Source organism: Lolium rigidum, unplaced genomic scaffold (assembly GCF_022539505.1).
Source record: "Lolium rigidum isolate FL_2022 unplaced genomic scaffold, APGP_CSIRO_Lrig_0.1 contig_48997_1, whole genome shotgun sequence".
NCBI lineage: Eukaryota > Viridiplantae > Streptophyta > Magnoliopsida > Poales > Poaceae > Lolium > Lolium rigidum.
The window spans coordinates 19,285-39,693 of record NW_025900741.1 but is presented as its reverse complement, the minus strand read 5'-3'; the positions used below and the strand labels follow the sequence as shown (position 1 = coordinate 39,693).

The window sequence follows — 20,409 nt, the reverse complement described above, 5'->3', positions numbered from 1 at the left end:
AAAGCTGAGCAGATTTTCGACCTCTTACTCAAGGAGAAGCCGCTAAAGTTACCCGAAGGCCACAAGATCCCCACGGTGCAAGAGCTGAACGGAAAGCCATACTGCAAATGGCATAACACGTTCACCCACGCCACCAACGACTGCAGGGTGTGGCGTCAACATGTCCAAATGGCGATAGAACAAGGGCGGCTAATTTTCAGCCAGTACGCCATGAAGGTCGACACACACCCCTTCCCCGCCGTTAACATGGTGGAATGTACTTACCATGGAGGGTGCCAACCAGATTTCTTGTGCAATATCAACATGGTAGGACCTGGGCACCACTCTGGTAAGGACGGAGATGAGGGCAGCTGCTCTCATAGCAAGGACACAGAGGAAGCCGCTCCACGCGATCGGCTCCGTCACGAGGGCAAGCGCTACATCACGAGAGGAGAAGTGAGGAACGTAAGATATCGGCGACCTCTCTCCGATCACCTCCTCAACAAGTATGTGGGTCAATACGACCAACGCCGGCGATACAATGACGATGATGAAAAAGATCGTCCGGCTAGGGACGACGAGGAGACGTCGTCGGCATGATCGCGACGAGGAGCGATATGAGCGCCACGCCAAGGAAAAGTCGAGAGAGCAAGACGACGTGGATAGGCACCGGGACCGCCCTTCTTCGGACACCTGCTGGGATTCGGGAATGAGCCGATTGCCTACAATCGGCAACCGCCTGAATGTAAACAAAAGAAGAAGGATGCAGCCAACGTGTCCGTGTTCAAACGTCTAGGACCTCTCCCGCCTCGGAACAAGCATGCTGAGTCCGCTCGGGTGGAAGATCTCGAGGAACTAGAGGACGATGATGAAGAAGAAGACAAGTATCATCGGCCAAGGTGGTGCCCTGATGGGCTCGGCCGTTCCCAAAAGCGAAGGGTTCAGCGTCTACGTGGGTTGGAGGAAGCTGAAAGGTTATACCCGCACACGTTGAGGAAGGCGCGGCCTGATCCGGCCGCTAAAATTCCGCGAACCCCGGACGAAGAAGGTCGGCCACAAAGGAAAGAGTGGTGCCCCGGATACAAAGAAAGCCGATGATGAGACATCGGCTGGCACAAACATGGTCTTCATCCTTCCAACGGAGTTTAGTGCTCCGAGATTAGACGAAGCACCCGTGTCACAACTTGCTCGCGGCCCACGGCCGGTCATCTTTGAGAAGCCACGAGAGAGAAGCTACGGGCATCCGAAGGCCCCGTACTTGCGAGGTTACATCAATGGGCAGCCTTGTCAACAAGATGTTGGTGGACACCGGAGTGGCGAGTTAACATTATGCCATACTCCATGCTACGTCGGTTGGGACGCTCTAGCTCGGATCCGATCAAGACCAATGTGACACCGAGCGATTTCAACGGCCAAGCATCCGACGCACAAGGTGTTCTGAACGTGGATCCGACCGTAGGAAGGAAAACCGTCCCTACGACGTTCTTTATTGTCGACAGACAAGAGCTCCTATGCTGTCCTACTAGGGAGAGATTGGATCCACGCCAAGCTGTTGCATTCCATCCACGATGCACCAATGCCTAATACAAGTGGGATGGAGATAAAGTAGAAGTCGTCCACGCAGATGATTCAGCCGAGATTTCAACGGCTGGCATGAACGTTTGGGAGACATCAGGCCAAGAGCCACTCTCAGGCATCAATTTGGACGACTGCGAGCGCATCGACTTGACAAAGGACGGGGTTAGGCTGGTTTTATCGACCGGCCTGACCGTGTAACAAAAGCAACATCGATGGACAAACGTGGCGAGGCCGATCCAGGTGATCGGCCCCAAGGATTTATGGAGGAACATTGCAAAACCTTCATCGAACAAGCAACATGGAGGCCGATTCCAGCAATCGGCCAAAATTATCCTCACCATTCATTCTCGCCCGGGTTCAACGTCGATCTAATGGGCAATGGGTTTGTGTCGGCCGATGCACTCGGAAGAAGTCCACATTGTTCCTAACAGAGCCGACGTTCACATCGTAGTGCCTTGGCTAACTACGCAGCCGATATCGGCAGCTACTCGGCGGAATCGGCTCGGGGGGCACCTAATCAGATAAACATGTGCGATACATGTGTAGTGAAATATTGGGGGCCGATAGAAAAATCGGCCCGTAAAAAAATAAATTTTCTCATAAGGAACAAAGCCGATGCACGGCCATCGACTCTAGCATAGGTTTCATGGGATCTGCCAGTGGCATGTGCAAAACACAAGGACCTCCAGCTCCGTGTCAGAGGAGTTCTATTTCTGAGCCGTTGTGTGATCATCTACAATATTGACTTTCAACGGAGGAGGGGTGATCGGCTCTGGCTGGCTCTGCATGGTAGTTCTCTCAGACATGATCGAGCCCAGGTCCATTTGTCTGAATTGCGTGTCCTCGTCTCTGTTTCGCCTTGACTGAGACTCGGGGGTCAGCTGGCCTGGTGGATGCTCTGTTTTTAAAAGCCGATTGGGTGGCCATCGGCTAGTCTGCCGTCGCGATTTTCGTCAAGGGTGGTGATCCGACGGAACTCAAACTCATTGGTCGAAAAGATGAAGGATAGATCATGAGGGCTTGATGCGGCGACATCGGCTTATTGAGCTTTGACCAAGTTCGCGATCACCCCGTGGTCGAAGAGATGAAGGACGGATTATGAGAGACCGATGCGTTGCCATCGGCTCATTGAGCATTGGCTAAGTGATGATCGGCAGGATTAGCATGAAGGAAATCGGCAAAATCAAATTGGGAGAAATTCTTCATTGATAAACAAGATTTCTTACAAAGAAAGAGCCGATTGCTCAAGGAAGGAAGAACAAAAAGAAGGGTCCGTTGACCAATCCGCTACTACTAGGCCTACACTAGTAGATCCTATCTACGGGCCGTCGCCGCCCTCGTCGTCGTCCTCGGAGCTCTCATCGGCACTACTGCCGGTGGGCTCCTCGTCGTCGCTCCCGTAGCCCTCTACGGGAGCTTCATCCTCCTCGTCATCATCGCTGTCGTCGTCGTCCCACCACATGCGGAGGCGCTTCGCTGGCGGGTAGCCCTCGAGGGAGTCGTCGTCGTCTTCCTTCTCCTCTTCTTCAGAAGAGGGGCAGCCGTTCCAGGGGAACAAGTCATCCTCGCTTTCCGATTCCAGTTCCCCATCGGCGAGGAACTGGAGATCTTCATCCCCGCTGGTCAAGGACTTGTCGTCCTCGGACTAGACGGAGGAGGCGTGGTCCTCCTGGTCCCATTCTTCTGGTGCGCGTATGTCCTCCGGCGTCTCGCGGGAGGAGGAAGACCGATGGGAAAGACCGGAAGAGGAAGAGGAGGAAGAAGACATGGTGGCGCAGGAGGGTTTTTTGGGTGCTAATGCGAAGGGGATGAAGAAGCGAACTGTTTAGAACGGTTAAATAAAAGGGGATATGATGGAGATTCAATGCCACAAGCAGTTTCCGAGGAAGTGGTGCCCAACAGAAGAGAAAAAAAAATTCAGGCCACGCGGAGAAGTGGAAGAGGCAAGGCATCGTGATGAAGGATACTGCGGCAGTTCTGCTCTGCCACGACATGACCCGACGAAGGAAAAGCGTAATGATTTTGGAAATATCATTTCCAAAACCAGGGGGGCATGTGTTATCACCAGAATTTGACCGGATCAGAGGTGGGCCGCGATTGGAGATGGGCTTGAAGGATATACATAGAAGAAATACATGAATCGTCCTTGTGTATCAAGTTTGGGCTAGTTTGCCCGTGTATCTGTAACATAGTAGATCACATCTTAATTTAGAGTTTAACCCGTGCACGGTTAGGTGCACGCCTGAATTAGAAAGTCCCCCGGACTATAAATATGTATCTAGGGTTTATGAAATAAACAACAATCAACGTTCACCACAAACCAATCTCGGCGCATCGCCAACTCCCCCGTCTCGAGGGTTTCTTCCGGGTAAGCACCATGCTGCCTAGATCGCATCTTGCGATCTAGGCAGCACACGTTATTCGTCGTTCATGCGTTGCTCGTACTGAAGCCTTTTTGATGGCGAGCAACGTAGTTATCATAGATGTTTTAGGGTTAGCATTGTTCTTCGTATCATATGCTATCGTCGTGCAACCCTTAGGCATCTAGCCGCCCTTACGCCTATCTTGGGTGTAAGGGCGGCACCCCGCTTGATCATCGTTTAGTAGATCCGATCCGTTATGATTGCTCCTTGTTCTTCAAGGATTAGTTTAATATCTACATTGTTGGGCCTTACACACGGGTCGAAGGATCCAGTGGCGCGTAGGGTGTAGTTTGCTAGCCCTAAACAGGATGTTCCGAGGATCAACTTCGTGTTGGTTATTAGGCCTTGTCTAGGGTCGGTTTACGATCACCGTGCGTGGCCGCCGGAGCTCGATCACGAGTAGGATGTTCCGATTATGCGGTGAAAACCCCAAATCGTAGTAGGTCGCTTTAGCTTTATCTTGATCAAGCAGGACCACCATCCGATCGTACACCTCGTACGCATCATGGGTGGATCGGCTCTCCGAGCCGATTCACGGGACAACCTCGAGAGCCGATCGAGGCTCGTATTTAATGTTTACGTGTATGCCATGCAGGGAAACTAAGCGAGGCATCATCCAACACCTTCCCGACCGGGTATAGGTCAGGTGGCACGCCCTTGCATCAGCATCGGACGTGTGTGCAGAAGGCTTTGCGGGCCGTCGCTCGGAGGGACCAGGGCCAGCCGCAGTCCTGGGAGATTCCCGGCTCTACGGTGTTGCCCGTCGCTGCCCGCCGGTGGGTTTCTGACCGCAACACTGCTGTAACTCGATACAACGCATGTTCCATCGCGGTATTGTTTTGCAATGAAATACATGGTTATCAGATACAACAAGATATAAACTTCGCCACATCAGTGGGGAATCTTTGATAGATAACTTACAATTGACCGAGTTAATGTGGAGAAGCGCATTTCCCGGTTAATGTGGCACTCCTTGAACATATCCAATGGACCGAGTTCTTGATTGTTGGACTTGGCCTTCTAAAAAGAAAAACATACATGCAGCCAACTTAAAGATTCTATGAGGGGAGTGTGAAAAGAGTTTATATAACTGCCATCTGTTAAATGTTGGTTTGCATTTGAATAACAATTGAAAGCAATCTGAGCAGAGCATCTTGCTTGTAGACCAGATCAATATGCTGAAAACTAATATAAAATAGCTAATCATCAAAACAGATTTATTTAATTTGCATGGATCTGTCCATCACATATGTCATCACATATGTAAACAATTTATGTAGATGGCAGAGTTGGAATCATAAAAAATGGTACAGTCTAAGATGTATAGTAAGTGGCGTGGTTGACCCCAATAATTATTATGGACCAGAGATTCAGAGGGAGTACCTAGAATTGAATACACTAGCACGAAATTCTTGAATACATATGAATATGAATACACTCAAGTTATCAAACTAGAATCATGTAGAACCAGCATTCATCAAAAAATAACTAAATATCCATGAAACGTGAAACATCTGTCAAGCTTCATGCACTAGCCTACGCAACCAAAACACCAAACTGATCGAAAGGGCTAATACAATCGACTTATACATACATCAACAACATCCACTGCCGTTTTTGCTGAGTCTGGATCCTTACCAAGATTCCCAAGTGAGTTTCATAGCTTCGCGACCTAGTGGTTTGATGGAACAGAACCTTATAATGGTTCCTTCTGTTCATATCACAGACCGCCTGCAAACATTGTCGACTTAGTAACGCAAAAGCATACTGTCAAGCTTCATGCAATAGACAACACAACCAAATGTCCGAACTAATGGAAATGGCTAACCAATCCACATATACATGCAACACTCCCCCTCACGTGTGACGAGAGACAAGTCAACACGTGGAGACTCAGAGGTATAGCTCAAGAGGCATATACGTGGACTCCGAGGAGGGCAACAGAGGGCAGCACCTGGAAAAGCACTAGTAACAGGGTGATGTGAAAGCAGCAGTAATATGAGAGCAATGGCAATAGTAACACAACAGCTATAGTAGTAACATAGAGGATATGGCACCGGAAAATATTCCAGTGCATAGTTGACTGTAGAGCAATGATGATGACGGAAGGACCGTGGTTTCTAGCTATCTACACTAGTGGTAACTCTCCAAAATAACATGTGTTAGGTGAACAAATTACAGTTAGGCAATTGATAATTGTGATGGCATGACTATACATGCTATGATAAGATAAAGTTTACTGTAGTATTTAATTGGGCATTACAACATAATACATAGACCGTAATTCAACTGCGTCTATGACTAATAATCCACCTTCATGTTATCATCCGAACGCCTTCCAGTATTAAGTTGCAAGCCACCGATTATCGCATTAAGCAATGTGTGTAAAGTAAACAATAAAATTACCCTTAGGTTAAACATTGTTGTTTTCTCCCTAGTAGCAACAACACATCTACAATCTTACAAGTTATTGTCACTCTTACAAAAAACTAGAGGCATGAACCCACTATCGAGCATAAATGCTCCCTCTTGGAGATACATGCAACTACCTCAAGGTAACTACAAGTACCGGAGAGCATGCAAGATCTTAAATAACAGTAGCATGATAATATGATGAACAATCTGATCACAATTACACAATTTCTCGGATTCCAACAAACACAACACCGATTACATCATATGGATCTCAATCATGTAAGGCAGCTCATGAGATCATTGTATTGAAGTACATGGGACAGAGAGTACCAACTAGCTATAGCCGAGAACCCGTAGTCCAGGGGGGAACTACTCACGAACCATCATGGAGTTGAAGTGGAGGCGGTGGAGTCGATGGAGATGGCTCCGGGGGTCAATCCCCATCCCGGCAGGGTGCCCAAATACGAACTTCTGACCCCTAAAACTTGTCTGGACGATGGCGGCGGCGACAGAACTTTTCGTGGACGGAGGCTCGGTGTTTTAGGGTATTTGCGTTGAAGGCAATATATAGGTGAAAGGGCGAGGTCGGTGGAGGCCAGGGGCCCCAGACCACCCCTAGGCGCGGATAGGGCCTAGGCCGCACCAAGGCCTGGTCTGGCCGACCTGTGGCGCCTGCTCGTCTCTCCTCTGGACTTCGTCTTACTTACGGAAAAATAAGATCTTCGGCTTTTGTTTCGTCCAATTCCAAGAATATTTCCTGTACAACTTTTCTGAAATACTAAAACAGCAAAAAAATAGGAACTGACACTGTGGCATCTTGTCAATAGGTTAGTGCCGGAAAATGTATAAAAGTGCAACAAAGTGTAAGCAAAACATATATAAATTGGTGTAAAACAAGCATGGATCATAAAAAATTATAGATACGTTTGCAACGTATCAACGGGCTTCCTCGGTGACCAGGACTTTCCGTTTGAGCGGCCACCGCCGCCTCGTCGTCGAACACGGCAGCCGCCACCGACAACGACGACGACTACGACGCGCTGGTCTAACACAATGAGGAGGTCAAGGACGATAGTGACGACTTCGTCGCCTACATTTTCCACGAATGGCAGGCGGCCATGGCGGAGGGCCGGAAGGTCAACTTCCCGCCGACGATGACCGAAAACATGACTGAGAGGCTCGGCGTTCTCGTCTCGGAGATGGACCGACCGGTGCAGCCGCCGCGGCCCCGGTACGCCGCCGACATCATGCTGCCGGACATCACTGAGGAAGAGGCCCTACAACGGGCGCTCTAGAACTCGGCCGCGTGATGAATGTAAAATGCATACATGAACTTTGTCCTTTATCATATGAATTCCCACATATTTGCAACATATATGATGATAATACCATGTTTTACATTGATTTATGGGGATTTACCAATGATCCCCTTTATTTGGTTTATAACCATGCAGAACAGGAAAACCTGCTTCGCGTATTTTTCACTTTCAGAGACCTATACGGAGTCAAATTGACCTGCGATTTTTGGAGCATCATTTTTTCACCGGGAGGAACATAATGGACTTTTGGAGCACACCTGGAGAGGCCCGAGGAGCGAACGAGGCCAAGTGGCACGGCCCAACTTCCTAGCCGCGCCACCCACCTCCATTCGCACCTCGATCGTCTGATTGTCCTGATTCTTTCGCCACCGACGTATTTTTCCCTAAAAATTACTATATGACCCTGAAGAGTTCTCGGCAAGAGAGCGCCGCGAAAAGACAGAAACACCAAAACGGAGGTTGTTGCAGAGAAGACTGGAGGGGAAACTCCGCCGGGGTCACCATCGGAGGGATCTCCACCCGCTCCAACGTCTTCATCATCATCACCATGACCAAGAGGGAGTATTCCACCTCTAGACTACGGGTTTGTGGCAGTAGCTTGATCTATTTCTCTCATGTTCTTCATAGTACTTAGTGCCATATGAGCTACACATCATGATTATGGTCATATTTGTAATACATATGTGGTGAATCCTTTTTCTATGATATTGTTATATGAGATCTGATCGTACTATATTTGTGAGATGTGTTGATAGATGCATATTATGTACCCCGTTCTTAAGTTCATGTTCTGATCCAACATGTATGCAAGAGCGTGTGTATGGTGATGTGTGTGTGTTAGATGGAGTAGCAGGGTTTTAGTAATTGGATAGTGATAATATGTTCATGAGCTATAATGGTTTTGCCTTTCTTTTGCTACCTCACTAGGGATAAAGTGAATGCATGTGCTATGTTCATCATGTGACATTAATGGTGATCCTGTTTGTTCAAGGTAGCATATTTGATATTCAAACTTCATGTCAAAGTATTTATTGCTATGCTCTATTAATTCTTAATACAAGATTGATGAAGTTTCATTCTTGTGGAGCATAAGAGAGGTGTGTTGCATCATCTCTGTGTTAGGACGTGATGCCCATATTATTTCCGATCTTACATATAATATAATTTGTACCTTCATATCTCATTGATGAATTACTTTTTGTCCACCACAACTTTACGAGAGAATAGTCAAGTGAAATCATGAACCCGGTCCACTTTTATCATAAGAAACACATTTATCTTTCATTTACATTGTTTTTTATTAGCTGTAATATTTTATTCCGAAAATATAAAAATATTTACTTTTCTAATTAGCATCCAAAACATAAAAACAATCAATCTCTTTACAGTTTTTTACTTAGTTATTTTATCTAGTTTAGTTTACTACTTGTTTTATTACTACTTGTGTTATTTTACTTGCGAGAAACCTTGTGCTTGACAACCACACGGTGGAGTTGGGGACACAAGGTATTTACTTACTTGCAGGATTGCCTGAAGAAGAGAGAAGAGAAATACTTTTCCATCTAGTTTCCCGAGAGTTCGATATAAACCCTCGAGTGACCCTTGCGGGAAGATACTTCGTTGATAGACTTGGAGTCCCAACGTATCAAGATCTTTTTGGCGTTGCTAGTACCCGTTATCATCGTGCAACCGTTGCCTCCACCTCCACCACCGGTGTAGAATCCGTGGGCTGCTCCACCTCCACCACCGGCGGCACTGGCGTATGTTTCGACGGTTTCCAAAGAGCCGTGGCCGATATCGGATTTCGTCGTGCTCGACGACGATGACGAGGAGTAGGCGCAGGCGTCGTGTTAGTTTATATATATATTTCCTCACTATGTAAATTCTGTTTTATGTTGAAAAATGACAAAATTAAAAAAATACATCGTGCCGCTGAAGACACCCTCAACATAAATAGACGCTCCGTTAATTTCGATCATTTAGACAGACTTAAAAGCGTGAACATTTCGTCGCTCTAGGAGATGCCCTTACATTTTTTTTTTGTCTCGGGCCGACCTGGAATCATCTTCATAGAGTTTTGTCTCGGGCCTAGCTGGAATCATCTTCATAGAGTCTCGAGGGAGAGTGTGTGTTGGTGTGATGTGATCGAGGATGGCAGGGAGAGAGAGAGAGAGAGCGGAAGGAGGATGAGCAGCGTCACCACCTACGCCGAGAGCGTCGCTTCCTGCCACGCTCCAACTCCCATCCGCTCCCCATCTCCGGCAGCGGTTGTGCTGGCGGCGGCGCTCCCAGATGCGCGCCCCCACCCCGTGAGGCGGCAGCTCGATTTCCCCAGCGGCGGCGGCGACGGCAACATGGATGACGACGAAGACGACGACGACTTCCTTTTCCGCGCCGCAGAGGAGATGGAGCGGAGCCTTCATGAGCGCCGCGCCACGCAGGACCTGCCGCCGCCGCCGCCGCCGGCGGTTGGGCTCGCGCCTCCAACTTTCCCTGAGAAGGAGTGCATTTGCCGGCGCGGGCCGTGTGACGTGGAGTGGAAGGAGCCCGGAGGCTGGACATACGTCTGCTCGGCAACGCCGGTAAAGCGCCCCCCTCCCCTCCCCCAAGATCATCTGTTGGTCATAACCTAGACTACCTCTTTTGGGGGTAAAAAAAAATGGTTCAGTGTGCTTGGTTTTCTTGGAAGGGGAAATTCCAGTGCAGGCTGGAAGGGGCAATGTCGAGGATGGTTGGTTCGAGTTTTCTATTTTGGGGTGTGGAGACGAGGCAATGATGATGCTGGGATTTGGGGGTAGAAGAATGCAATGGTTATCTTGGCTTCTTGAGCCCTTCCAGTTCCTGCTTATGGTAATAAAAAAATCTGAGCTCTTCTGTTTTCCCTCAATTTGGCAACAAGCCATCGCTTTCAGGTGAAACTGGGTGAGGGATCTAGTAACTGCTCGGCTACTGACATAGTAGTGTGGAATAACTGCTCAGATTTTGTGAATAGCAAGCAAAACCTTCAGATCTGTTTTTTATTTTGATGAATTTCCTGTAAAATTTAATCATTCATACGAATAAGCTTCAGATCTGCATATAGATGGGACACATGGGTCCTATTTTGTGTAGATTAATTCTAGGTTTTGGTTCAATGTTTTGTCAAACTTCAGCAAAGGTTTTATGTGCTCAACCATCCATGTATAGCTGTATATTCTTATATGAATAAGGTTTTATGTTGTTTCTTTCGTTGTTATTGAAAATTTCCATGTGGGTTTGGGCAAGGGGTGACTTGGGCGCACCTACACCTTTAGGTAGAATGGTGAAATCATTGTAGATTGCATATCCAACATTTTCATGAATTTTTTAGTTTCCTAAGGCATCAATACAAGATGTATCTATGATGTCACATAATTTCAGATGTAAGTTCGATGCGCACATGAGAATTAAGACATATTTGTTGTGAATTACAGCTGAAATCACAACATGATTTGTCTATTTTTTTTCTTATTTCTCACCGCATGTATCACAACATGGTGGATGCATCTTGTGTTAATGCTGTCAATATTTTCAGAATTTATGAGTCTCATTCGACGTCATCTAGCCTGATCCGACCTGAATGGTAAAGTGCATAAAGTCGTTTCTGTGGAGACATCGTAACAAAATCCATGGTTCAGGATCAAAATTTTGATCTCTGTTATTTTATGAACGCTAGTGTGTAACTATGCTGCAATCAACTATAGAATGTAACTCAAAACCTTACGGTTATGTATGGATGCTCCATAACACTTACATAGAAGAGCTACCATTTATAGCATGGCGTACAATTTCATAACTTGGTTTGTCTTATGCCCATATCCATAACAGTTTCCTTAAATTCAATCATTGTTTGTCTGGAAGAAACAAAAAAAGGCCATTAGGAAATGTTTCAACTTGCAAGAAAGTATGTGCTATATCAGTGATTTTGTGTAAATCGACCTATTCTTTGTGTATTATCCTTTCTTGAAACTACAGGCTTATTAATTGTGCATGTGGCCCAATCTCATTGACTTGGTCAGAGATGCCTTATTTGATGTGCATGTCATTCAATTACATTCTCTTTCAACTGTCTTCTTCTTATCCGCAGTTTTTGTTCTTTTGAGTACATGTAAATCTGACAACTTGTTCAACCTCCACTTTTCAGAAGTGCCGCCATGTTTCTAACTGTGAGCAATCTGATGCCAATCCAAATTCACAACCTGCCCTTTGGAGCCATCCTGAAACGAACTATCCTCTTGTATTTAATACTCAAGGCAATCGTATGGCCAATGCTACAACTCAAGTTAATGTTAGTCTCCAAGGTACTGGTGCTACAACTCCAGTTACTGTTAGTCCCCAAGGTGCTGGCGCTGCAACTCCAGTTAATTTTAGTCCCCAAGGTGCTGGTGCTACAACTCCACTTACTGTTAGTCCCCAAGGTGCTGGCGCTGCAACTCCAGTTAATTTTAGTCCCCAAGGTGCTAAATCCAGTGGTGTACCAACCTGCAAGTGTACTGCTGGGAAATGCAGAAAAGAGAAAGACAAAGGGGTGTCATACTATGTGTGTCATATAGAGAAGGTAATGCTTTTATTTGATAGTTTTCTTGTCATTCCTCCTAATATATTTTAGTTATTTTTCATAGGACTATGGTCAATTATACTATCTTGCTCTCTTTTGTATACAATGGTTTAGCTATTGATACTTTGTGTTCTTTTTATTGGTTATACCAGTCCTGTGAAAAACTGTCAAATATATCATGACAGAAGTTGCAAGTGCTTCTTTTAGTTTGAGAAACACATAAATAATAATAGCTGGTGTTGATGCATGAGTAAATGCTGTTATGAAGAATAAATATATCGTAGAACTTCTTGCGAAGAAAAGACTAGCCCTCACTCTGATGGGTTTCGAGGATGCTGTGTGGTTAATAGCTATCAGGAGTAAATAAGTTTATGTACCATAAAGGAGAAAAACGAAATGTATACCTCAGTTCTATAGGTCCTAAAAGATGTGCAGTTAACAGCGCAAAGCTTTGAGGAAAAATAGGATATGCTACAAATTTTGAAATAAAATGAAAACAACTATCCCTCACTTTGGTGTGTCTTAATGATGACATCCTTGTCCCAATGTATGATGTGCTTCCTGATTAGCCAGGTGTCTATCCCATCATTATATTCTTGGAGCCCTTTTGTATGTGGGCATTTCTCAACTTTATTCAGAATTTTCCTTGTTGAAGCCATCATACATTGTATGTCCAAATGCCTTTACTATGTTTATTCAGTTGGGAGTTGCTGTGAAGAGATGATTGCTTCTTAAACGAGTGATATAAACTACTAATATCCTCTCGGTAGGGGAAATATGACTTACTACTCACTTCATTCATTTGGAAATCAAAAAGTCCACTTTTCCCCCAAAAAACTATCCGTCTGACTCAAGATTCCCTCTCAAACATTTACTTGGCTCACTTACGACACTTGGTCAGTCTAATTGAGTTCAGCCATACCTTGGGTGGCAAATCTAACCCGCAAATCTAACCCACCCAGTCATGACCGCAATTTGTTCATCTCACTGAGTTGCTTGTCCAGCTTCAGAATCAACTCATTGTTGCATGGAGCTTCTGCAGCAGCAGACGGCGCCAGTGCGGCTAATGACACGATGTTTGGAGATAGCTGGGAGGCACATAACTTAGTCGGTAGCGGTGTCGTGTAACAGGGGAGGCTTCATAGGTGGGAGTCTTAGTTTAGGGGGTTTAAGTGGACCAATTAAAAGTTCAGGGTAAGTGGATAGTTTAAAAAGGGGGGTGGGGGGACTTTTTCCATTGTCAATGCACGGTATGACCTTCATAACTTAGGTCAGTAATCAAAGAATCTGTTCATTTTGCAGGGGCATGGAGCATGCTCTCACCGTGTGCCAGTCAACGTTGCTGCTGAAGAACTGCCACTAACTGGATACAACAATCCAAGGAAGGCTGGACGTGTGGTGTGCAATACAGTTACGAAGGAAGCTAATGGGCACAATCTTGTTATGATGGGAGGCCACAATGGAACTAAACCGTCCAACCCTGATGAACCCCCTGAACATGACGATGATTGGCCGTTTGACATTGTTGAGGGTGATGTTGTACCCACAGACTGCTTGTCTCCTGCTCACCCTTCACCAATTGCTGCGGTCTCTCAGGGATCTCCAAGTATGCTGCAGCAAACAGTTGGTATGGTGGAACTGCAAACACCAACGAAGTCACCAATGCCACCTAAGTATACAGTCAGCCCCACGACTCCCCGCTCAAATAATTGTTACCGGTGCGGTGAGGAAGGACATTTCATGGTGAACTGCCCTAAGAACAGTACTTGTTACAACTGTCATGTGGTTGGGCACTGGGTGAAGGATTGCCCTGGACTGCCAGCTGAAAGATCGTAAGAAGCATATGAGGGTCTCCTTATGGCTGTGGACCTCTGACAGTAAGCAGTGAGAACTCACGGCTAATGTTCTTCTGCATAAGAGTCGGCTTTACCGTGGCAGTCAGTTTGTTAAAGTACAGCTCTGGGCACCTGCTACACTAAAACGTGTGCGTGACTGTAAGGTTACTACAGTAATATTTATGTCCACTATCTGCTTGGTTGGTAACTTGTAATATGCGGAAAGGGCAGTAAACTCGTAGTTCTTATCTTAGGATATGTATATGTATTACTTTAAGTATATTTTAGAGTGGTGTTTTGACTCTTGGGTGCATAAGCTTCCTTATTTTATATAATTCATCTTTGATACATTTTGAAATGTCAAAAATTATAAACAAAAATTTCATTTGTACATCTTTTCATGGAAAACCGACTTGTCGTTTGGGCTGTGTAAAAGAGATAAATTTTGATAATAAAATAAGGTTTCTGTGAGAGATGTTTTATCTTTTTTACATTGACCACATATAGATTATCGAGATGCCAATGCAAAAATCACAAAATACCTAAAAAAGGCCTAAAGTTAAAGATTTATCAATGGGTAATGTTGCTCCAATACCCAACCAAAGAGCTACTGCAGTACCAATTAAAAAAACTTGAACCTACGACATCGGGTTTTGGAGACCCACGTTCTACCGAATTGAACTAAGAGCGCTTTCATTTATTCAAAAAGAAAATATTTTTCTATCTCTAACATATCTCACTGCCTTCGGGTTGGCAACCGTCTTCTCCAATCTAAAAGTAAAGGTAATTTCTCATCTCGTTTAAACAATCCTACGGGACATTCTTCTTGGAAAGGAGTCAGAAATAAGCCTATATCCTAAAAAAAGAATTGTTGAAATTTTTAACAATTAAAAATATGTTGTTTGGGTGGTGGAAGCATATGCACACGAAACTTGAATTGAATTATGGTATACTCGTATATACGTAGACCTGATCGGGCACTAGGGCGTGTTGATGTGTGTTTTCTTTTGAAGTTCCTAGTTGTTGTAAATGGTTGATTGATGAATCATGGTGCCAATGTGATACTTCCTCTGTTCGGAAATAATTTACAGTATATCTCCAAATTTATTTTAAAATACTCTAGATTGTAGCTTTTAGTCAATAACACTACTGAAAAAATGGTTTTGCTCTCTTTATGAGATGTCGTTATTTTCAACGTAGCTTGAATTAGTAGTTGACACGTCCTAAGTACTACTAATAAATGCAATACTAGAGGGAGTATATGTCAAAGAATTACTATTCTTGCACTATTGAAAATATATGTCAAAGAACTATTATTCTTGCACTATTGAAAATATATCGTTGGAAAATTACCATCGAGAAATTTTGCGCACCGTTGAAAATGTACTGTTAGATAACTATCGTCAAAACTAATGTTGGTTAATTACCGCAGACTACTAGTGGAGTACTTTTTCCTAAACTTATTACATTAGAACCCCTAAACGACGGTAGAAGAAGGGTGTCACTGTTGAACGATCGATGCCAAAGAATTACTATTTACGCACCATTGAGGAATTACTTGTTAAAAATTACCGTACAAAATAACATCTTATGATTGAATATTTTTTTCTTGGATAACTACTGCTGAAGAACTACGCACCTTGAAAATTTACCATAGGATGAGTTACCGTTGAAGTGTGGTGATAAAAAAATTGATGTTGAAAGTTACTGGGCATGCATCATCGAATAGTAACTTTTTAAAATTGACAAAGAATTACCATGGAATAAATATTGGCAGAAAACTACGGCTGAAAAATTGTATGTAAGATTTACAATCAGAATATTATCGTTAAAATTTACTATTGGATTATTACCGTTGGAAAAATATAAAGTTGCGATCAAAGAATTGCTGATGAAAACTTACTGTTCATGCACCGTCGAAAATTAACTATCAAACAATTAGGAATCATCAAATAATTATCATACGATAATTGGTAGTGTAAAATTGTGTCAAAGATTTTCCATCGAAATTTACATCTGAAAGATGATTATCGGGTAAGATGAAGAATTATATCAAAAGTTTACCGTCAAAAAATATCAGTTAAAAATTGCTCTAATTGCCGCCAAGAAGTATTGTCCACCGCTGGTATTATTCATCGCTGGTACTGTCATCATTGCGATGAACAATATACCCGAGGGGCTGAAAAGGGAGCAAACACGCTCAACTTTTATATATTGTATATATTATACATCTTGTCTCAGGATTTTTGTTTCATTTCCCTAAACTAGAGAAATATAATTACATAATAAGGTAACAACACCTAAGAAAAGGAGAACAAGTTAGCATGCTAAAAACCAATCTCTCCTGTCTACTATTTCTTCATTCCTTATTAGAAGTATGCTTATAAAAACCACCATTAATTACATAATAAGATAGCAACACCTAAGAAAAGGAGAACAAGTTAGCATGTTCTAAAAACCAATCTCTCATGGCTACTATTTTTGTTGTTGCTTATTCGAATTATGCTTATAGAAACCACCATCTAAGATGATTTTGTAATACCGGGTGGTATATTCCCGTCATGGATATGGAATAATTTTAAAGAATATGAACAACCATGAATTAAAAGGTTTGCCAAATCCCATTCATTAAAAATTTGCTAGTTATATTCCACATCGGAGAATTAGTTATTGGACATCCGAAGGCGTTTAGCTACGTTTCTTAGGGTTAGGGCTGGCGACTCGCAGGCGACTGCGCCGCCATCCTGCCAAAGATCGGGAGCATCTCCGAGTATGAGTGGATTTGAGGTTTTAGACGAGGATTCGAAGTCTTGGAAACCTGCTGTCCGGGGCGGTATCGATCTACCGCGTTGGAAGGAGGGAGTCCGCAAGGAATACGACCGCTGGGAGGGTTTACTAAAGGGGACGCCGCCAGGTTTCGCCCAGATCAAATCATCCTTATTCACCAATCCGCTGTTCGATCAATCTACAACAGCGTCTCCTTCGACTACTGCGATGGCGTCGACGAACGATGGGGGCGATTATGGGGGATCCGGTGAGGATCCTACCCGCCCGAAGTCGGCTCGTAGGCACCCGCTGTTGCTTGAGGGAGGTTTGGGGAGGTCTGATCACTATGTCGTGGAGGAGGTGAGCTCCAGTAATTGGCATCCGCCGGCGCTGGAGGGCCTTGGAGCGGATGATGAAGATCTACTGGTAGGAGACGTTGACATGGAAGATGACGTTTTCGTGGAGGAGGAACCAGATGAAACGCCAGCGCAGCCTCAGGTTCCATGGAGGTTGATGGCCAGATATGTTGGACATGCTTCTCCGTCGGCAGAAACACTGAAAACACACTTCACGAACGTATGGAGGTTGAGGAAAGGGGCGACGTTTGCACCAATTAAGCCTAAGTGGTTCATTGTTACACTGAATTCTGAGGGAGATTATGACTTCGTTGTCAATGGAGGACCATGGACACACCTGGGTGATGCTTTCCTTGTGCAACCCTTGAAGGGATCTGAGAGACCATCAGAGACAGATCTCACTGCTTTACCAATCTGGGTGAAAATGTATGATGTTCCTTGGGATAAGCAAACTGATGAAAACAGTAGGAAGTGGGGAAGCAGATTGGGTAAGGTGGAAGAGGTTGATGTAGATGCAACTAGGAAACAATTCAGAGATTTCTTGCGTGTTCGAATTCAGATTCCGATAAACAAAAGGCTGCAGACCAAATTGACTACAGGTATTAAAGACCAGAGACACATTCCACCTTTATCCTGAGGTACGAAAGGGTTCCATATTTTTGTTTTTGGTGTGGCTTTATTGGGCATAATGAATCTGTATGTGAAAAGAAGAGGCTAGGTGTTCCTTCACTTGGGTATGATGCAAGCTTACGGTGCTCACCAATGCGAAAGTTCCAAAGATAGGCCAGCAGTTGCCCCACCGGTGGATGAACCACCTGCGAAGAGAGGGCTGGATTTATCATCGAGACTGTTCAATCGGGTACACTGGGAAAACCAAAAGTGAGAACAAATATCAGGAAAGGGACCAACCGTGTAGAACCTGCTGTCCCAGAAACTGTGGTTGCCAGGGATGGGGATGCAGTAGCAACATGTGCAGGACCCTTGACGGATAATGTGGATTTATCGCTCCTGCTCCGTGCTCTACAAGTGCAATACCCAAGGGACACATTAACGGAGCTCCGTGAGCGCATGTACATGCAGCGAGAGTAAGCCCTTGAAGCATCAAAAGCTGTCGTGCCTGTGGCAGCGCAAGAGCAGGAGGAAACACTGCCTACTGCTGTTTTTGTCCATCCTATTGCGATGTCGTGCGGTCCTTTTCCACCATGCAGTTCGGATATGATACCGCCCTTGAGAGGCTTAAGCTCGTTGGTGGCTTCGGAGGACACTGCAAATACCGATATGCCAGAGGTTAATTCGGTTCTTGGTAAGAGGTTGGCTGATTTTACTGAAGAATCAGGGGACTCGGAGGGGGACAGGCGTGCTCTGATAGTGCATGACAGTATAAATCCTGGCTCGGCACAGAAGAGGGGCAAGGTGAACGATAATGCAGGTAGCGTGCAGGGTGATGTGAGGATGGAGGAAGAGGAAATTATGGAGGCAACCAGCCATGGGGCCGCTGGTCAACTGACGGGGATGCACGGCGCACCCCGTCAGCAACAATGAATTGCTTCAGTTTGAACTGTCGGGGAGCGGGGAACAAACCGACAGTTCGTGACATTGCTGACCTCTGTCGGTCAGTAGATGCTAAGATTGTTTTCCTCAGTGAGACGCGTCAAACAGCTGAGAAGATGAGGAGGATGCGAAGCAGATTGGGCCTCAAGGGTTTTACGGGCATTGATAGCAATGGCAGAAGCGGTGGCCTTGCATTGTTCTGGCATGAACACTTGCTGGTTGATGTCCAGGAAGTAACTGATCGATATATTGATATACACATCCAGGTTAATCAACAAGAACCAAGATGGAGGCTGACGTGTGTTTATGGTGAACCGGGAGTGGAAAATAGACAGCAAATGTGGGATAAAATGCGTGCCCTAAAACCCCTCGCTGATCTCCCATGGTGTGTTTTGGGAGACTTCAATGAAGCAATGTGGGCTTTCGAGCACTTCTCAGCGACTCCTAGGCCGGAGAGCCAGATGAGAAACTTCAGAGAAGCTTTGGAAGTCTGTGAGATCATTGATTTGGGTTTCTCTGGCTTAGCTTACACATATGATAATAAACGAAGTGGCAGTGCAAATGTGCAAGTTAGACTGGACCGTGCCGTGGCCGATAATTCGTGGCGAAATTTATTTGCATAAGCACGAGTTGTACATCAAGTGACTCCATGTTCGGATCACTTTGCTATCATTTTGGAGTGTATCAAGGAGGAGTTTCAAGGGCCGCGATCGGCGCACCGCTACTATGAAGTAATGTGGGAGAGAGACTTGAGCCTACTAGAGCAAGTTGCTACGGCATGGGCAGAGGCTGGGCCAAAACATAACCTGGGAGAGGTCAAGAAAGGCCTGGGATGCGTAATGAGCCAACTCCAGGAATGGAGCAAAGCAAAATTTGGTGCAGTAACCAAAGAACTAGAGAAGGCGCGAAATAGGCTAACAGAACTCATGAATATGTATGCTGACAGGATGGAAATCAGAGCTGTAACTGACAAAATGAATGAACTACTCTACAGGGAAGAGATGATGTGGTTGCAGCGCTCAAGGATAGATTGGCTGAGGGATGGAGACCGTAATACCAAATTTTTCCATAGCAAAGAAGTTTGGCGGGCAAGGAAAAATAACATAAAAAAGTTGCGTGATGCTAATGGTGATTGGCAGACAGATCCATCAGTTATGGGGCAAATGGCCACGGAATACTTTAAAAACCTGTTTGAAGCTGAGGCTAATTTGGAAGCTCAACCACTTCTAGATCTCTTCGAGGAGAAAATCACACAGGATATGAATGATAAACTGTGTATGGACTTCTCAGATAAGGAAATATTTGATGCGCTCTTCCAGATCGGTCCCCTTAAGGCGCCAAGGCCGGATGGATTTCCTCCAAGGTTCTTCCATCGTAACTGGGGTGTGTTAAAGGGGGATATCATTTCGGCGGTGAAGGAATTTTTCCGCTCAGGAATTATGCCCGAGGGGGTGAATGAGACAACCATTGTTTTAATTCCAAAAATTGATGAACCAGAGACACTAGCACAGTTCAGACCTATCAGTTTGTGCAATGTTATTTACAAGGTGGTCTCAAAGTTCCTAGTGAATCGTCTCCGACCTCTACTGGATGACATCATCTCGGAGGAAC

The 20,409-nt window shown here is 45.0% G+C and overlaps 1 protein-coding gene across 2 annotated transcripts; it reads left to right on the top strand.

Moving 5' to 3' along the window:
• The first annotated feature begins 9,778 nt into the window (after nt 1-9,778).
• LOC124681614 lies at nt 9,779-14,473 on the top strand. Of its 2 annotated transcripts, XM_047216493.1 has the most exons (4): nt 9,779-10,296; nt 11,877-12,033; nt 12,112-12,290; nt 13,593-14,473. In XM_047216493.1, the coding sequence occupies exons 1-4, from the start codon at nt 9,901-9,903 to the stop codon at nt 14,124-14,126; spliced, it is 1,266 nt and encodes a 421-aa protein (XP_047072449.1). In that variant the 5' UTR covers nt 9,779-9,900; the 3' UTR covers nt 14,127-14,473. The 2 variants fall into 2 exon arrangements, with proteins under 2 accessions (XP_047072449.1, XP_047072447.1); XM_047216491.1 differs by having other exon boundaries at nt 9,781-10,296; nt 11,877-12,290.
• Nucleotides 14,474-20,409: the final 5,936 nt, after the last annotated feature.